The sequence below is a fragment of the Leptinotarsa decemlineata genome, unplaced genomic scaffold, assembly GCF_025532065.1.
Source record: "Leptinotarsa decemlineata unplaced genomic scaffold, Ldec_3_MD MMD2_P_RNA_scaffold_5, whole genome shotgun sequence".
Lineage (NCBI taxonomy): Eukaryota > Metazoa > Arthropoda > Insecta > Coleoptera > Chrysomelidae > Leptinotarsa > Leptinotarsa decemlineata.
In genome coordinates, this window is record NW_027412532.1 from 9,493,806 (window position 1) to 9,511,541 (window position 17,736).

At 33.7% G+C, this 17,736-nt stretch overlaps 1 protein-coding gene across 8 annotated transcripts in view; it reads left to right on the forward strand.

Moving 5' to 3' along the window:
- The window catches only part of rols (zinc-RING finger and ankyrin repeat domain-containing protein rolling pebbles), a 439,138-nt gene that overhangs the window by 364,108 nt on the left and 57,294 nt on the right, over positions 1 to 17,736 (forward strand). For all 8 annotated transcript variants that reach the window (XM_074169496.1, XM_074169503.1, XM_074169497.1 and 5 more), the window contains one exon: positions 6,311 to 6,505. In XM_074169496.1, the coding sequence (XP_074025597.1) occupies positions 6,311 to 6,505 (195 nt within the window). The remainder of the gene's footprint in view (positions 1 to 6,310; positions 6,506 to 17,736) is intronic.

Genomic DNA, 17,736 nt, shown 5'->3' on the forward strand with positions numbered 1-17,736 from the left:
AAAGAACACACTCCGGGTCAACCACGGCGTACCAGCCCAAATTTCGTTGTCTTTGAATCCTAAAATAATAGTCTCGGTATAAATACGTGAAATGAAAAGAAAAATTCATTGTCGTCAATATCATTCAATGAATCAATGGAAAAGGTATAATATGACTCACAAGGTTTGTAGTATCACGTAATATCAACACAACTTAAAGCATTCGCAGTCGTTCACTTTGTTGTTCTTTCGTGACAAAAATAAGAAAATTTCTCATTATAACTAATGTGTGATACAAATATTAGTGAGTTACTTCATAAACGATAACATTGCTAGCAACTAGTCGATTACAATCAATAAATTTCACGAGAGATTTCATTTACATTTGTGTTATTGTATCACGCAAAAAATGTTAAATTGCCTGTCATTGCCATCTTAATATATATACTGATGTTGATGTCGTGATCCATATATTCAAATTAATATAACTTAATGGATGAATCATGGATTTTTGCATTCATTTGCATTTGGAATGTATAGAAGTAATACAATTGATCCAAGGTTAATCCTATTGTATCTTTATAACAACTCTGAATTACATTGCGACTAACAACACAACTTTATCCAGTTGAAATTCATTTGAATTGACTTTCTATAGAATGATTTTTCAATCATTTACATTTATCCGGGTTCAGCCACAAGTTATTTCGATAACACCATTCTAAAACTCGTTCTACGTTTGCTGAGAGGTTCACACAATCATCTATGTTCTCAACGAGGCAGTATAGTTTCAGATCATCGGCATATAAAATAAAATACACATCTATAACATCTGCAATATCATTAATTAATATATTGAAGAGCAACGGTCCCAGATTCGAACCTTGTGGAACACCGGAAGAAGTACTATATTCGGTAGATTTGAAACCATTGAGCTGAACATATTGTTTTCGATCCCGTAGATAGGACTGAAAGAGTGCGATTGAGGATGGATATAATCCAAAGGCTACTAGTTTGTTCAGTAGAATGCCATGGTCAAGCCTGTCGAAGGCATTAGAAAAGTCTGTGTAAATAACATATATAAGGAGCACATACAGTTTATAACAATAGTCTCTGTCTAATGAGACAAATATTATAACAAAAAAACACATGATGTACTAGAAAACGTGCATTTTGTTTTATAATCACAACGTATGTGTATGACATGACAAATCATTAATCACTAGAGAATAACTTAACTGATTGTTTTGCTCCATCTCTGAGGTCGAGGTAAATCAACGTTTCATTAGTGTATGTTTAGCTAAACTTCGTTATGCTCGTTCGTCCATAAATAACAGAGTTTCGTTTAAAAAAAACGGCATTCACCTTGGAAGAATCTTAGGCCGATTTTATTACCTGAATATATGAACAGAGTACTCGCATTTTCCACTGATAGGATTTCATCGCTTAAATATATCGTGTCTTGACATGAGATCGCAAAGCCGGTACCCCAGTTACTCAACTTACTTTAATTCGAGATGGAGTTTGAACTGAAGAAATGTTGTCTCAATTTCATGAGGTTATGTGCATCAGTGAAGTGTAGTTGTTAATTTCATGTCTGACAGTTTTATTGCTGTTGGAAATAACCTTTTTATTGCTTTAAAACTTTGTTTTGGTTGCCTAGCCTTCAATTTTGTCATAATTTTATCGGTTTTGAGGAAATAATCGCTGTAAAACTCTAAGCTCTACCTAACCTTCAACTCTTTATCGTTTTTATGCATTGAACTGAATTATCATCTACTATATTATCCTTGGTACATAACCGTTTTAATCCTGTACTGATTCAGTGTTATTTATTATGTTTTGTTCAATTCGACACCGAAGTAGGTTACAAAATCGATAGTTCACTGCTTTCTCACTTTGTTGAAACGTGTTTCATTACGATCTCTCATGAATTGCATAAAACCTCTAAAGATACACGCTTAATGGGCATTCGCCGAAATTTCGACCGAATAATGTGAAAGGTTATCAGTTCAAGGGAAAGTTGCATTCCACTACAAGATTCAACATCTTTTACAACTAAACATTCCACAATTCGTGGTACAATTAACAGAAGGAAACGCTATTTTTATTGGCAAACACCAGTCACATTTCAAAGTTGAAACACTTAAAATTTTATAAGTAATGTCGAATGCATTACGACGTGTTTTTCAGGCTAACTTTCATATGCGGTTTTCAAAACGAATATTTCTGATTAAAATTAATTGAAAAGGTCTACTTTTCGGTGATATATAGACTTGCTAATGAGGAAACCTGTTCGCCTGCAATTTTTTAAAGGCAAGACCAAATTTATTATGGGCATTAACGGTAAGATTCGCGATTGCAATCTCGCGAGCATTGGGCAAATTGATTGAGACGGGCACAAAACGGTAAATAGTGAATCTCTATTTGCGGCTCTAGAAAGGATAAGAGATGAAAGGTTAGTTGATTTTGCCAGTTGTATTCAAGAAGAAGAAGAACTTTATTTCCAGGCAGGCAAGCCTAATATAAACATAATTATTGTACTTTATCTAAACATAATACATAAAAATCAAAATAAATTAGTGTATTATAACCAAATAACAGAAAATCACAAAAAAAAACTATAACGCACATATTCTATACAAGGCTTTTCATGATGAGCGTTATTTAGCCGTTTCTGGCAAACTATTCAACATATCAACCTGAAAATTCCACAGTATGCATAAGTCAATATGACCTACACGCCTAAAATATTTTAGACGAAGCGGCGTTGCCGCTTCTACTATAAAGTAGCGGCTTCTTTGATTTTTCAAATGGAAAACCCCGTATATAATATTATATTGTGATTCATCATCACTTTGTCAACAAATTCATATACTATTTCCCTATACCTATCTATTACCGTTTAGAAGATATAAATTAATTTCGATATTTTTTCTACCAAACATGAACTTTTATAAATGCTGATAATCTTGAACTCTCATGCACTAAAACGATCAAATTTGAAATTGAGTGGAGTGATACTATGAGGATCTTCACTCCGAGTCATATTTTCATTTGCCTCATACAGGGTCTTCAAAAAATGCAGATACTTTGATCTCATGAAAAAATGAGTGGAACTCAATTTTTTCAAATGGAACACCCTGTATATTTCAACATTTTTCAGCTCTACATCCAATTTTAGATTAACTTTATTCAGATAATATTATTTCTATTTTGAACCGTTTTCGAGATAAACTGTTTCAAACGGAAATTGACGTGGTTTTCTTGCTCGTTTTTTTGAATTCATCACTTATTTTGGATATTCAACATTTTTTTTATACTTAGTAATATGTCTTTTTGATCCAGTTTTTTAACTGTCTCAGATCAGTCAATTCGAAATTGGTATGTACCTACCTTAGAAAAAGTTACAATTTGTATACATTGAGGTATTGGTCTCTAACGTACAACAGTACACATTAATATTTTTTAATAGTGTGCTTTGGAAAAATAAATAAACCAATTATTTGAAACCAATTATTTAACGTTAGACTTTCGTTGGGGGTTTTGACTGATTGTGATAGCTTCGATGCCATATCATCGAAGTTTGGCCAGCAAACCCTCATGCCACACACTTTAAAGGCTTCAAAAATATTAAGCGCAACAGGTCTTGATTCTTCATGTTTCTCGATTGCGTTATTCCAAATATGGCTTGCATACGATAGAAGGTCGCCTAAAACTAATTAATACAGTTTATTGTAAGATTTTCACTATAAAAGGTTTTCTAATTTTCATTCACTGATATATTACAATTCTAGTGTAACCTAACCGAATATTCACCAACAAAATGAAATATCAATATCAGATATTTCAAGCTTACTTCTACATAGAGCATTATTCCACTTCCGTCTTCATTTCATTGGAATCGACAAAATCGATTTAGTATTTATAACTCATATCGTCCATGAGCTCAGAGACTTGTTCAACGCCATTTCTCCAGTGTTATTTATTTTAAAACAACTTTCTAGAACCTTTCAACTTCCAATACGGCACTCTCTCTCCCTCTCTCTCCTCAAAGGTGACTTCCATTTTCTTGTTTTCTAAGGTTCACTGGAATATTCTGAGGACCTGATCTAATGATTGTTCTGTCCAATGACAGACTTCAAGAGAAATTTTGCATCATAAAATCATTAAATCAACATCACGTACCAATGCATGAAATTTACAGTATTGTTATTTCCTGAATAATTGTGGTTATGCTTGTAATTTGTTGTTTAATGGAATACAACAATTGAATGTCTATTAACGGAGTCCGATGTCAAACTTTCTCTAATACCGATGATGATTATTATAATGACCGAAGTACTTTTCATACTACTTCCGCTGAAAAAATTTTGGTTGATTTGATTGGGCCGTTATTTTGGGAAATGGAGCTGGATGTTCCAGTAAAATCCTGTGAAAAATTTATAAAATGTTGTCAGGAGTGACTGAGTACCTAACTATTATATATTTTTGAGGAACGATGTCTAAAATTAATTAAAATTTTCGTCATTTGTAAATGTAATGGATCTAAAATATTTTTTCATCGTAATAGACATGTATGCAAGGTGTGAGATCAGCCCATAAACGAAACTCAACAAAATGATCATCAATCAAACCTAATCAGATAGTCTTGAGAAATATGTTTTGAAAAGAATTCAATTTGGATTCCACAATTTTTCATAGTTCTGCAATTTCCATAATTATGCATTTTCCAGTCGGAATGAAGAATGTTGTAGAACCTTGATTACTCTTGACTTCAACAGGGTATGAAGAGTCTTAACATATTGATGTAGTTAATACTTACGAAGAGTGCCTGTTTTTTTTTTCCGAAATCTTCTTTAGTAATTACTGGAAATTTTGATTTTTCCGACATTCTCATGCCTTTCCAGTTCAAATCAAAACAATTTCTGTGCATTCAGGTTTTTTGTTTTTCATTCACAATAAAAAAACATTTGATACAGTTTAGAAATTTTTATATTCAGTTTTTCAAAAAATTTTTTGTTTCGCCCTTGAATCTCTCAAGATACATTGAAGACGCAAACTTTTTTTCATGAAAATGAATACTTTCAATCTTTATTTCAATCACTATCTACTCAAAACGTAGTTATTATTCATTTCAATCATACATATCGAAACAGTTTAACAAATTTTTACTTTCAGTTCCTCAGAATTAAAAAAAAAACATTGGAAATCATTTGTAGGAGGTTCCTCAATCTTCAGACTAAATGAAAATGTAATAATCTTCATTAAAGTTACTATCCGTTTATAACATAATTTTTGTTCATTTCAGTCATCCTTATTAAACACAGTTCAACAAATTTTGAATGTTCAGTTTTTCAGATGTTACAAAAATTATGCCTACCAGAAAGATATCTTTATCAAGTTGTGCAATACTGCTTAAGTTCCTCCATTCACACTAAAATGAGCAACCTTCCATAGACCCTGGAATTGTATTCTTTTCTGTAATTTTCAGAAATTCGATTGACGTTATTGAAAATATAATAATATTAATGTTATTTTTTATTTCACACGAAAATATACAAGCCATTCTATACGTAAAAGATGAAAAGAAAGAAATGTGATGGAAATAAAATGATTCGAAGAACAAAGTAATCTCAGGACTAATCGCGACTGACTATAAATTGGTAGCAAATTTCCAAAAACGACTCTCCTCGATAGGAAGACTTAATAGATTGTCTCTGGTCTGGATTTCTGGCCATAATGGCCTAGAAGGCAATGAGGCTGCCATTGGCGTCGCTTTAGGCTTTGCAAACAAAGATTGAACACCTAGATGGCAAGAAGATGTATTAACTTCTGGCAGAATCTTCCAGGATTGGCTCAGTCCAAGGCGTTTATTCACCCTTCAAAGCTTGATACCTTACAGTTAAAGGATTACAGTATGGATAAACTACGATGTCTAACAGTCCTTCTTACAGGTCACTGTCATTTGAATCTTCATATGAGGAGACTAGAACTGTCGGAAGACAGTGTGTGTTGCTTCTGTTTGGAAAATGTGTCGCTTCTGTTTGGGACAGATTCGGGTTTTACCCGAATCGGTCCCCAGCGGGGATCTGACCTGAAAGACCACTCACCATACAAACTAATCGGCTTTGTTGAGAAGCTGGGTTTATTTGGTCGAGTGTACATAGAAGTGAGTCACAATAAACCCTTGAGGATTGCGGTGGAGAATCGAATAGATCCATTCACTAACCTAACCTAACCTAATCGCGACTGAAGATGAATATTTATCATCGTTTATCATTTATTCATTCAACGAGAAGAAAGAAATTGAGCATATTTATTGTTTCAGATTTGGCGGCTATAAGACGACTCTTAGAACAAGAACACACAACTGGAACAACGTGTCCTAGCTGTGAGATGCCCTTCGACAAAGGCAAAAAGAGGCGTCTCATAGATAATTGTGGCCATGAGAGGTGTTATTCCTGCATGTTCACCAACGAAGCTTGTCCACTCTGTGGCATTAATGGATCTACAATAGAAAAAAGTAAGTTTAAAATGGATTCAAATGGATTCGTTAGATCCAAATACGTTCTGGAAATATTCAAATACCCCATGCCTTTCAAGTATTTTCGAAACGGACCGAATAAGTGCACTAGACTCTGTCAATCTATGCAACGGAGTGCTTCAAAACATTATCATGCATAGCGCACGTGAGCGCCCGGACAAGGCTGCTTGTACAGAGTCGCACTAAGCAGCGACCGATTTTTTTCATTATTTTTTATGATTTGAAATGGGTGAAATTTCATTCAGATAAGAAGGGGCTATATAAGAAAAACATTTTTGAAATTTGGAAGTACGGTGCCTAGGTTTGAGTTAATTCTCAATTATTATATGTATGTCAGAATGCCTGCTTAATAAACTAAATAAATAACTAGGTGTTTTAGTTTGAAGTAACTTAAACAAAACCATTTTCATCTAATATAGGACTCTGTACCTCATATTTAGCTGCTTCATTTTTAACAAAAATGGTGTGACATGTTCACCATATGGTATACAGCATATGAATCGCATGCAAGCATTTTGTATACGTTATAACTTCTGTCTGTTATATGCGGCAAAAAATTGTAATACACCGAACAACAATACTCGATATGGGGGTTAATAAGAGTTTTAATTAACCTGAGTTTCATTTATTCTGATAACCGATAATTGAATTTATATAGAGGTTTGAATTTGAAGAATGATACTTTGAAAAGGTTTGTCACATGTTCATGCCAAGGCAAAAAGCTATCTATGGTTACGCCAAGGTTTCAACCACTGTCTACCCAGTCAATGTTTGCGTTATCGAGAGCCAGTCTAAAGCTACACTGAGTTTCTACTATTTGTCTTTGAGACCCTATGTATAAGGCCAAAGTTTTATTTGGATTGATTTTCAGTCCATGATTCTCCGAGTATGTGATAAGAAAGTGGGGTAATCAAAAAGAAACACTGAAAACATTAAGGGTCCTGAAATATTTCCCTGCGGTACACCTGAGATTTTTTCTTTTAGGAATGACCATGAGTAATCATCCAGTTTGACCCTCTGTGATCGACCTGTGAGATAGCTGGTCATCCATTTAAGAGAAATGTCATCGAATCCTTTGAATTTGAGCTTGCTGATGAGTAAATCGAAATTAACTAAATCGAAAGCTTCACTTTGACCAAGCAGTACTAAAATAGTGACTTTTGATTGATCTCTGAATCTCGCAAGATCGTCAATTACTCTCAAGAGGGTCTGTGTTTCGTGTTTTTTGCGAAACCCAGACTGCTCGTACGGGAGTATTCGATTTTCTTCAAGAAAAGCTCTTATTTGACGGGAAACATTTTTCTCGAATATTTTAGAGAATGAAGGCAGAATGCTGATATGGTGTAGGTCACTGAACGTGGTAGGTGCATTCTTTTTCGGAATTGGAATTATATTAGCAACCTTCCAAACATCTGGAAAAACACCTTGTCTGAAGGACTCGTTGAAAATATGTCTTACTTTATGGTATCACTAAAGAAATTATCTTGATATTTATATTGGTAATACCTAAAGCATTAGATTTTATTTCTTTGATAGCAGTCAAAATATCATCATCACATATATTGGTGAGGGAAAAGTTCATAGGAGCATTCAATTTATCATTATTGTAGAATGAAAGAGTGTCATTATTCACTATAGAACGTCCAGCCACGTTTGAAAAATTGTCATTGATTTCTTCAGGTCTACGTAGTTAAATTGGCATGCTATTGGTTTGCGAGGATGATTTTGTAGTAACACCCGAATCTGCAAGATTTCTCCATGTCATTTTTGAATTGTTTTTATTTTTGTTCAAACAAATTGTATATATGCTATTTTTTCACGTTTTACTGCGTCATTGACGTAGTTGCGTGAAGTTACATCGTACAGCTGCTGCTGTTTTTTCTTTAAGATACTTGGCATGAGCTCTATCACGGGTTATCATCATCATTTCGATATTATAAGTTATATACGAGGATGCAATTCAGTTTAACTCAGTAATCAAGGTGGATATCTTGCACATTGTGGCCTGGATAGCACAGGTTACCTGCCAGGATCAAGAGATCATAGCCACCCATTTGTATTGCTCTGATTGAAAGCTGATCAAATTCTAACTAGATTGAGGTTCGTCAACCTAGGAGTGCATTATTCTTCACATAATGCTTCACTTTTTTACAAATCACGAAATGTAGGAAAATATCTTAACGTAATGAAATCAACTGTCTCAAAATTCTGTAAGTCTGACCTACATAAAGAGTGAACCTCAATTCCCGTTTCTCATGAATAATTCATTCGCTTTCAATTTGTTTTGATTATCACGAATTTCATAATCAATAGATTCCATTAATTTTTAATTTGTTGAGCTTGACCCAGCGAGACCGATTTGAAAACACCAATCTCGAATTACAATGGTTATGCTAATTGCATTGGAAAGCTTACGGTTTTTGAGGATCTGTTTACAATGTTCATCATCAATTTCTCATGGTTATAATAAACAGATAATTAATTATTTCCTGTGGATTTTTCAAAGCTGTATATATGTTAATTTGGTGTTTATATGGCTGTTAATTCGACTCAGACATTTGTGTGCGTAGAGATATTGGAAATCTCGTTATACTACTGATCGGTTTCTCTCAGAATTTTTAAATACTCATAATAGCAATTTAAAAAAAATCTTATAACAGTTCAATCTAGACGTAGGTACGCGATTTGAAAAAAAGTTCAGTGGAGTGAAGAATAATCCAAGAGTTGCATATAAAAATTGTGATGCTACATAGATAGATCGCTGATTTGTTCAACATAATATTTGCAACAGGTCATATGAATAGACAGTTTTATTTCCAACACTAGATTGTGAACACTTAGACAATTAAAAAAGAAAACAATGAAACACTAATAAATATGGCACAAACATATCATTTCACAAAGAGGCCAATATCATAAAACTGCAATAAGAGTAATATTTTCAAAACGTTTCAAAACACCAACAAAACTGTGATAATATCTTTCACCAGGAGGATAAAATTGGACCTAACGCCACTTTCCTTCAATGGTGAGGTCATTCCATTTGGAACGGAGGTGAAGTATCTTGGCATTGTCCTTGATAAAAAACTCACTAATCGGCTTCGTTTAGAAGCTGAGTTCATTTGGTCGAGTGTGAATAGATTTGAGCCACAATAAACCTTTGCGGATTTTGGTGAAAGATAGAATAGACCCACTCACTTTGCACCTAACCTCACCTAACCTATATTTTCAATATTGAAATTAATAACTAACATTCTCATGGTATATGTTAAACTTATATAAAACTATAATATTATCAAAATTCATTTTGTAAATACTCTTCTACACTGTGAAACCATCTAAAACATCTATATTTGGAATTTTTCGTTCGGAAAAATTCCAAAAAAAAAACTTGAATGTAATATGGAAACTTATTCTATGTGCAATAAAAAAAATATATTTCACGTATTCGAATTGTTTTATACTATTGAATTTTTTTCCCCAGATCCAAAATGCTGTCTCTCCATGCGCGTGTCTGTTATCAAGTTGGTATCATCAGGAGATGATGCTAAGAGATGGTTATCAGGAGATGATGATGCTAACTTGGTGAGCGAAACGCGCATCGGAAAAGGATAAGGAAAAAGTATTTTCAATATATTCGTTTCATGCCAGAGATTCCAAATTCCACTCATCAAGTTGTTTTCTCAACCTTCTAGCTGTGAGAGCGCTAATAATACGAGATATTGAATACGAGAGTAGTTGTGAATGCTTGATGTCAAAAATACGTCTATCGCCATCATGGGCTATAGTATAGAAAATTTGTTCACATGGGAAACAGGAAATTAACATAGACAATTAGTGCCTCTTAATGACCTCCGGTCTTTGTGAGGTTAATATGATCTTCTTCTTAAATCCTGCGAAAGATGATCGTTAATCTCGGCTCTCCGAGCTGCGAGTTTACAAGTGTAACCAGATTTTGTTTCAAGCCTGTGACCACTAGGCATTTCCTGCGTAAACGATGAACTGGCATGGACTGTCTCAACCTTACAACATGAGCTGAAAAGTCTCTGGTCTCGTACATAGATGGCGCTAGTCGTTTTGCATTGCTTTAATTTTACACTGCTTCTAGATGGGAATGCTGAACTTTTTGTTGCAATGGTTCAACTATTTTTATATAGTTGAATACGTTCATAATCGAAAGAGGAAAATCAAGTTGCGTAATGACTTTTCATTTATCGAAATTGACAACTACTTCATTAAAACAAATATCAACATTCAAACATGTCTACAGGGCACACTCAAAATTAAATGAAACAGTTCAATACAGAGCTGACTAAAAATTAACCATTTCTAACACTCCCCCTGGATCTTTGATCCCCAATTCTCTCAAATGCTCCATCGAAACGACTGCGGCAACACATTTCGTCAGTTGATCAGCCAAATTTTCTCGTGATGGAACATATTTCAAAACTATTGTTGTTTCTTCTATCAAATATCTGATGTGAGACATACGCAAATCAATGTGTTTTGACCTTTCGCAAATTACATTGTTTTCTGCTAGTTCAATCGTACCTTGATTGTCAATAAAAATAGGAGAATAATCACCAAAAAATTGTTCCGTTGATATTTCTTGAGCCAATTTCTTTAAAAAAATCAGTTTTTTGGCTGTTCCGCTCAAGGCAATAAATTCTGATTCTATAGTACTTAGTGCAACTACAGTTGCTTACGGTTGGACCAACTCACAGCTCCTCCTCCAATTTTGAAAACAGCCACTGCAGGACTTTCTGTCTGTTTCATTTGATCCCCAATCTACGTCACTATAGGTTTCCATAATAATTTTTCCAGTTTTGGAATATTCTAATCGATAGTTTCTTGTCCCATTTAGATATCGGAGAATATGTTTCATACCCTTCCAATGGTGCCTTGAAGGTGATTGAACTGACTCATAAATGTTGCGGGGAATCATCATCAATTTTAAATTTTTCTCCTACGGGCAGAGGAGTAGTTACCTGAACCTGAACCTGAACATGTTGAACCGCTTCCAACATGTTCATTTCTCTCAAAAGTTCAATGGCATATAATGACTGGTCTAATTGAAAAAATCAGTATATCATCTACAGTTCAAACAGTTCAATACAGAGCCATTTCTTACAGGGAAAACTACTGCCGGAGTTTTGACGCCTATTAATTACTGTAGATGAATCTTGGATATACCATTATATGCCAGAAACAAAAGTACAGTACAAATACTGGACTGCAAAGGGAAAACCGACTCAAAAAAAAAACAAAAATCGTTTTTATGACTTGGAAAGTGATGGCACCTGTATTTTCTATTAGTCATGGAGTTATTTTAAACGATTAACTTCAAAAAGGTAAAAACATTACAGAAGCATACTACGCATCATTAGCTTGTCAAGCTGAAGGCAAAACTTGCAGAAAAATGGCCACATTTGTAAAAAAAGAAAGTCCAGAAAGTCCAAAGGAGTAGTTACCTGAACCTGAACCTGAACATGTTGAACCGCTTCCAACATGTTCATTTCTCTCAAAAGTTCATTGGCATATAATGACTGGTCTAATTGAAAAAATCAGTATATCATCTACAGTTCAAACAGTTCAATACAGAGCCATTTCTTACAGGGAAAACTACTGCCGGAGTTTTGACGCCTATTAATTACTGTAGATGAATCTTGGATATACCATTATATGCCAGAAACAAAAGTACAGTACAAATACTGGACTGCAAAGGGAAAACCGAATCAAAAAAAAACAAAAATCGTTTTTACGACTTGGAGAGTGATGGCACCTGTATTTTCTATTAGTCATGGAGTTATTTTAAACGATTAACTTCAAAAAGGTAAAAACATTACAGAAGCATACTACGCATCATTAGCTTGTCAAGCTGAAGGCAAAACTTGCAGAAAAATGGCCACATTTGTAAAAAAAGAAAGTCCAGAAAGTCCAAAGGAGTAGTTACCTGAACCTGAACCTGAACATGTTGAACCGCTTCCAACATGTTCATTTCTCTCAAAAGTTCAATGGCATATAATGACTGGTCTAATTGAAAAAATCAGTATATCATCTACAGTTCAAACAGTTCAATACAGAGCCATTTCTTACAGGGAAAACTACTGCCGGAGTTTTGACGCCTATTAATTACTGTAGATGAATCTTGGATATACCATTATATGCCAGAAACAAAAGAACAGTACAAATACTGGACTGCAAAGGGAAAACCGACTCAAAAAAAAAACAAAAATCATTTTTTCGACTGGGAAAGTGATGGCACCTGTGTTTTCTATTAGTCATGGAGTTATTTTAATCGATTCAAACTTCAAAAAGTAAAAACATTACAAAAGCATACTACGCATCATTACCTTGTCAAGCTGAAGGCAAAACTTGCGGAAAAATGGCCACATTTGTAGAAAAAGAAAGTCCAGTTTCACCAAGACAACGTACCGTCTCACACCTCAGCGGTTTCCATGGCGAAAATCAACGAATAACGGTTTGAATTGCTTGACCATTCGCCACACTCACCAGATCTAGCTCCAAGCGACTTTTTTTGTTCTCTCATTCGAAAATTGCGCTCAAACGACAGATATTTTAATCAAATGAAGAGACAGTCACCTTCGTGGACAATTATTATGCAGAGAAAAACGCCGAGTGTTATTTGGACAGGTTACAGAGGTGGGAGCATCGATTGGAAAAAATGTCTTGTATCTTTGTTAGCTCGTAAACTTTTCAGATCATCTTCGTAAAAACATCAGAAATTTTAATTCTAATTTTTCATTTTGCTACCATCCTTTTAATCCTGCTTCTGTATTGGGTTGAAATTGAAGGTAAACTGCCTCTTAGGCCGCAGTGTTCATTAAATCGAAATATCTAAATGAAATCAAAATCACTGAAGTAAGATAGTGGAAAACAATTATTACATCAGTAGTTTCAAAAATGGTTGAGACGTATTTTTTTCAAATTTCAATTGAAATCCAAGGGTTGATTTTTTCATTTCCTGTTTTTTCACTCAAGTTTTCTGAAGGATATATCATTAACCATCGTGAATTACAATTTAAATGATAAAGAGGAAATAAGAATTTCCAATTAATACGTATTCATTCATCGCTTAGCTTTTTTCCCATGGTTCATTTCGTCTAACAATTTCATTCAATATTTCAAACCAGCAATAAATCATTAATCTTTTTTACGAGCTCTTTCATTAATATCAGAAACACACCCACACAACGAATAAAACATATTTCATCATTCACCTTACTACTGGTGTTGTCAACTTTCTGAATGAAAATAATACCGGTTTCAATTTTGTCCCATAATCTGTCTTGCTGCAACGAAAAATCATAAAATATTATCATCTGTTAGACGTGTATTGGTTAATACTACAGATCGATCGCTTAGATGAGGAAATTCGATAGGATTACCATATAAAACTGTTTCGAATAAATATGTTGGGTTTATCAGAAATTCCCAATATAAATATAATCGAAATCAACGTCACTCGAAACCTAAACAATACTGATCAATGTAAGTGTCAATCATATTCACATTATCGTAAACTAGATCTTGTTTCTAATAAGTGACAGCAATTTATATTCATAATATTATAAGTAGTCGAAGTAATTGCAGACGCCACATCAACATATGGGTCGAATTGCTTGAAGGCATCGAGATTGATGGTTTGTCGACTTGTTTTTGATATAGAATGACGGTGATTGAAAACATATAGGTGTATGTTGGACATTTGAGCATAGTTGGATACTTAAGATAATGTTTCACAAAATAGAAAGTTAACCGAATAATTATTATGAAATCGAAATCAATTTATATAGCAAGTCCGGAAAATACTGTATTTAGACGGGAAGAAAAAATTCTAGGACGAGCCTTATGCGAGTCCTGGAAGTCAGCGAGCCCAAAAAACTGTTTTCGGATATATTGCGTGCACTATTTTTTAGGCAACTGTGTAGCATAACAAATCAATGGGATACATTTCATCTAATATATAAAATTGGATATTTGTTGGTTGGTTGGTAAGTGATAAACTTCTACATCGCTCAACCGATCGTGATGAAACTTGACATGTATAAGTCATTTTTCATAGAGAAGGTTTGTAGGCTATACATTTTTCTGTAACTCGCCGCTAGATGGCGCTTTAGAACAATTTTTTGAGAGCACTGTTCTATAACGCTGCGCACGCCTAAGTTCGTTGATTCTGATTCTGTTAAGACATTGGAACAGCAGCGATACAGCAACATGGTACTAATTAGTGCTACAACTACCAAATTCTACGCGGGCGAAGTCGCGGGCAACAACTAGTTTATTATAGTTTTTTGTAGATTGAAATTTCGAACATTTAAATTCTTATTTATGTTAAATATTGAAATTCGAACAGGTTACCGGGTGTCCCACATTTTATGTGACAGGCAATATCTGGTTTGTTGAAGGAGATACACAAAAATGTTTCATACAAAAGTTTTAGGAGTTCATGGGAGCTATATTTTGATATAATTTTTAAATATACAGGGTGTTTGGTGTAGGTGCTACAGACCAAAATTCCATTTTTTTAAATAGAACGCCCTGTATATCATTACATATTCAGATGCTACGTTAAATTTTGATATCACTTCATGTTTGGTTTTTGAAATTCAGTTACGGCGTTGTTGAGTTATTGCACTTTTCCTTAAATATAAAGTTTCAAAAAAACTTATTTACTCGTACACGAATCCAGTCTATATCTTTTATTAAATTGAACTAGACTACTACTGAATACAAACCATTATTCTCACCTCTACGATACGATATCGATATCAGTTGAATATAATATTGAAATTCTTGAGAATGTGACTAACTTGAGGGTGAATTGCTTTATATTGCACAATTTCATCAAGTAGCTTATGCTTGTTGATGCCATAGTAACAAATGTTGTTGAATTGTATCTACTTGTCAGTTCGATTCAGTGATTCTTTGCAAAACAGTAACTGTGTTCTTTGTGCGAAAACTCCAGTATGCCTTTCGCGTTTAGTCCAAGTGATTGCATTGATATGTTATTAATTTTTGGGGAATGTCAGAAAAACTGCCGTCAAGCACAACGTCACAGGTTGTTACTGAATATCTGGATAGAACGTACCCAAATAGATGGATTGGTAATAAGGGTCCAATTCGGTGGCCGGCTCGTTCCCCAGATTTATCACCGCTTGATTTTTTCCTATGGGGTTATTTGAAAGATATTGTTTTCACTACTCCCCCTTTGAATGTGGATGATCTGAAAATGAAAATTCGACTAGCGTGCAGTAATATTACGCCTGATATTATAAGAGCGACTTGTACGAGAGAAGTGATTCAACGTTTCGAAGCCTGTATAATATCTAATGGGCATCACTTTGAACAATTTTTATGACTTATTTCTAGGTACCTACCATTCTTATGAAATGATTTATCAAGTTATATTATTTACATTGTTATTAATTAAATATTTGTTTTCGAATACACCTCTTTCAATTTCACAATTGTTTCATATTCAAAATGATTCCTGACTGAATTTCACAACTCAAAATTGAAACCATTACTTCGAACACCCAAAATTTTGACTAATTTTCATGTGATCTGATGCAGAGAGAATAATTGTATGAGATATTTTTAAAAATAATAGTCGTTCTCAAGACTTTACATGTTAAGCAATAACTCAACAACGCCGTAACCGAATTTCAAAAACAAAACATGAAATGATATCGATATTTAACGTAGCATCTGAATATGTAATGATATACAGGGCGTTCTATTTTAAAAAATGGAATTTTGGTCTGTAGCACCTACACCAAACACCCTGTATATTTAAAAATTATATCAAAATATAGCTCTCATGAACTCCTAAAACTTTTGTATGAAACATTTTTGTGTATCTCCTTCAACAAACCAGATATTGCCTGTCACATAAAATGTCGGACACCCGGTATAGGTACTAACAGAAACATTCTAGTTCTCATTTATATTGATATTTATATGAAAATTCGAGCAATTGCTAATATCGAGGGATTTGAATTTGTTTGAAATCGTTACTGTTAGTGCAAAACGTCGTATGTAAAAGTTAATTACTTTACAGGGGAGCATAAAAACTGATTATTTCCGTTTGATTTATTAGTATTATTAGTATTTATTATATTTCTGTCTGCTGTTTCCATAGCAACTAATGTATAATGTAACTTTCAAATCATTAAATTGATAAATAAGATAATTACAGTAACATACAACTTTTTTCAGTTTTAAATTTAAACTTAATTTGACATACGACTTTTTGCATATCAACATAGGACTCTTTGCATTAATGTTTGAGCCTAAATTTACTATACAATCTTTTGCATTTAGGCACATATCTTTCCGCGCTTGATTTGTAAGATAATTATCAAGCCAAGGAGAATTTAAAACCATATTTAAACATCCAAATAAACTGATTAAAAAAATATTGGAAGAAGAAGAAGAAGGAAGAAATATTAGATTTAAAAAATTCATGAACAACTTTTATTGAAAATTTTGTACAATCATTTAAATTTCGTCGTATTTTTAGCTTACGTATCAGAAACGTGAGAGTTGAAGTTGTTTCAGATTTCAACTTTCATGTTTCTGATGAGGAAGTAAGAAATGATTAGAAACTATCAAATCATAAATTTTCAAAATGATCAGATTCATTGGGTAATAATTTGAGGGCACATTGTTTCTGAGCAATTGCTGCGACGGAGATTATCATAAAAAAAATGATAATCTTCTTCGAGGCAAGTTTTCAGGTCTTGGAGGTCCTTGAATTTCCGTACAGCCCGTGTAAGTAACCTAACCTCTTTGTTGTCTATGAAGGTTATATTCTACATACGACTTTTTGCAGTAAAAAAAATCTGCTGCACAACATACGAATTTTTTACATTTAACCATAACTTATAATAGATCAGCTTGATGACATACTATATTATTATATATCTATAATCCTGTGATATATCCCTGATGTGCCTGTTGAGTAGTTTTTCATAAAGATTTCAGTGCAAATGATGTGAGACCGAATTCTGTTAGATTTTCCCAGGTTTTAGAATGAAATCAGTCTCTGTTTTTACTGTGAGTTTCTGGATGGTTCTGATGGATCTGAAAATTTATACAAGGTGTTTATTAAACATGCTGCAAAAATTTGAGAGACTAAACCTTGGACTATTCTAAGGATAATTTGTTCTTTGAACATTTTTGAT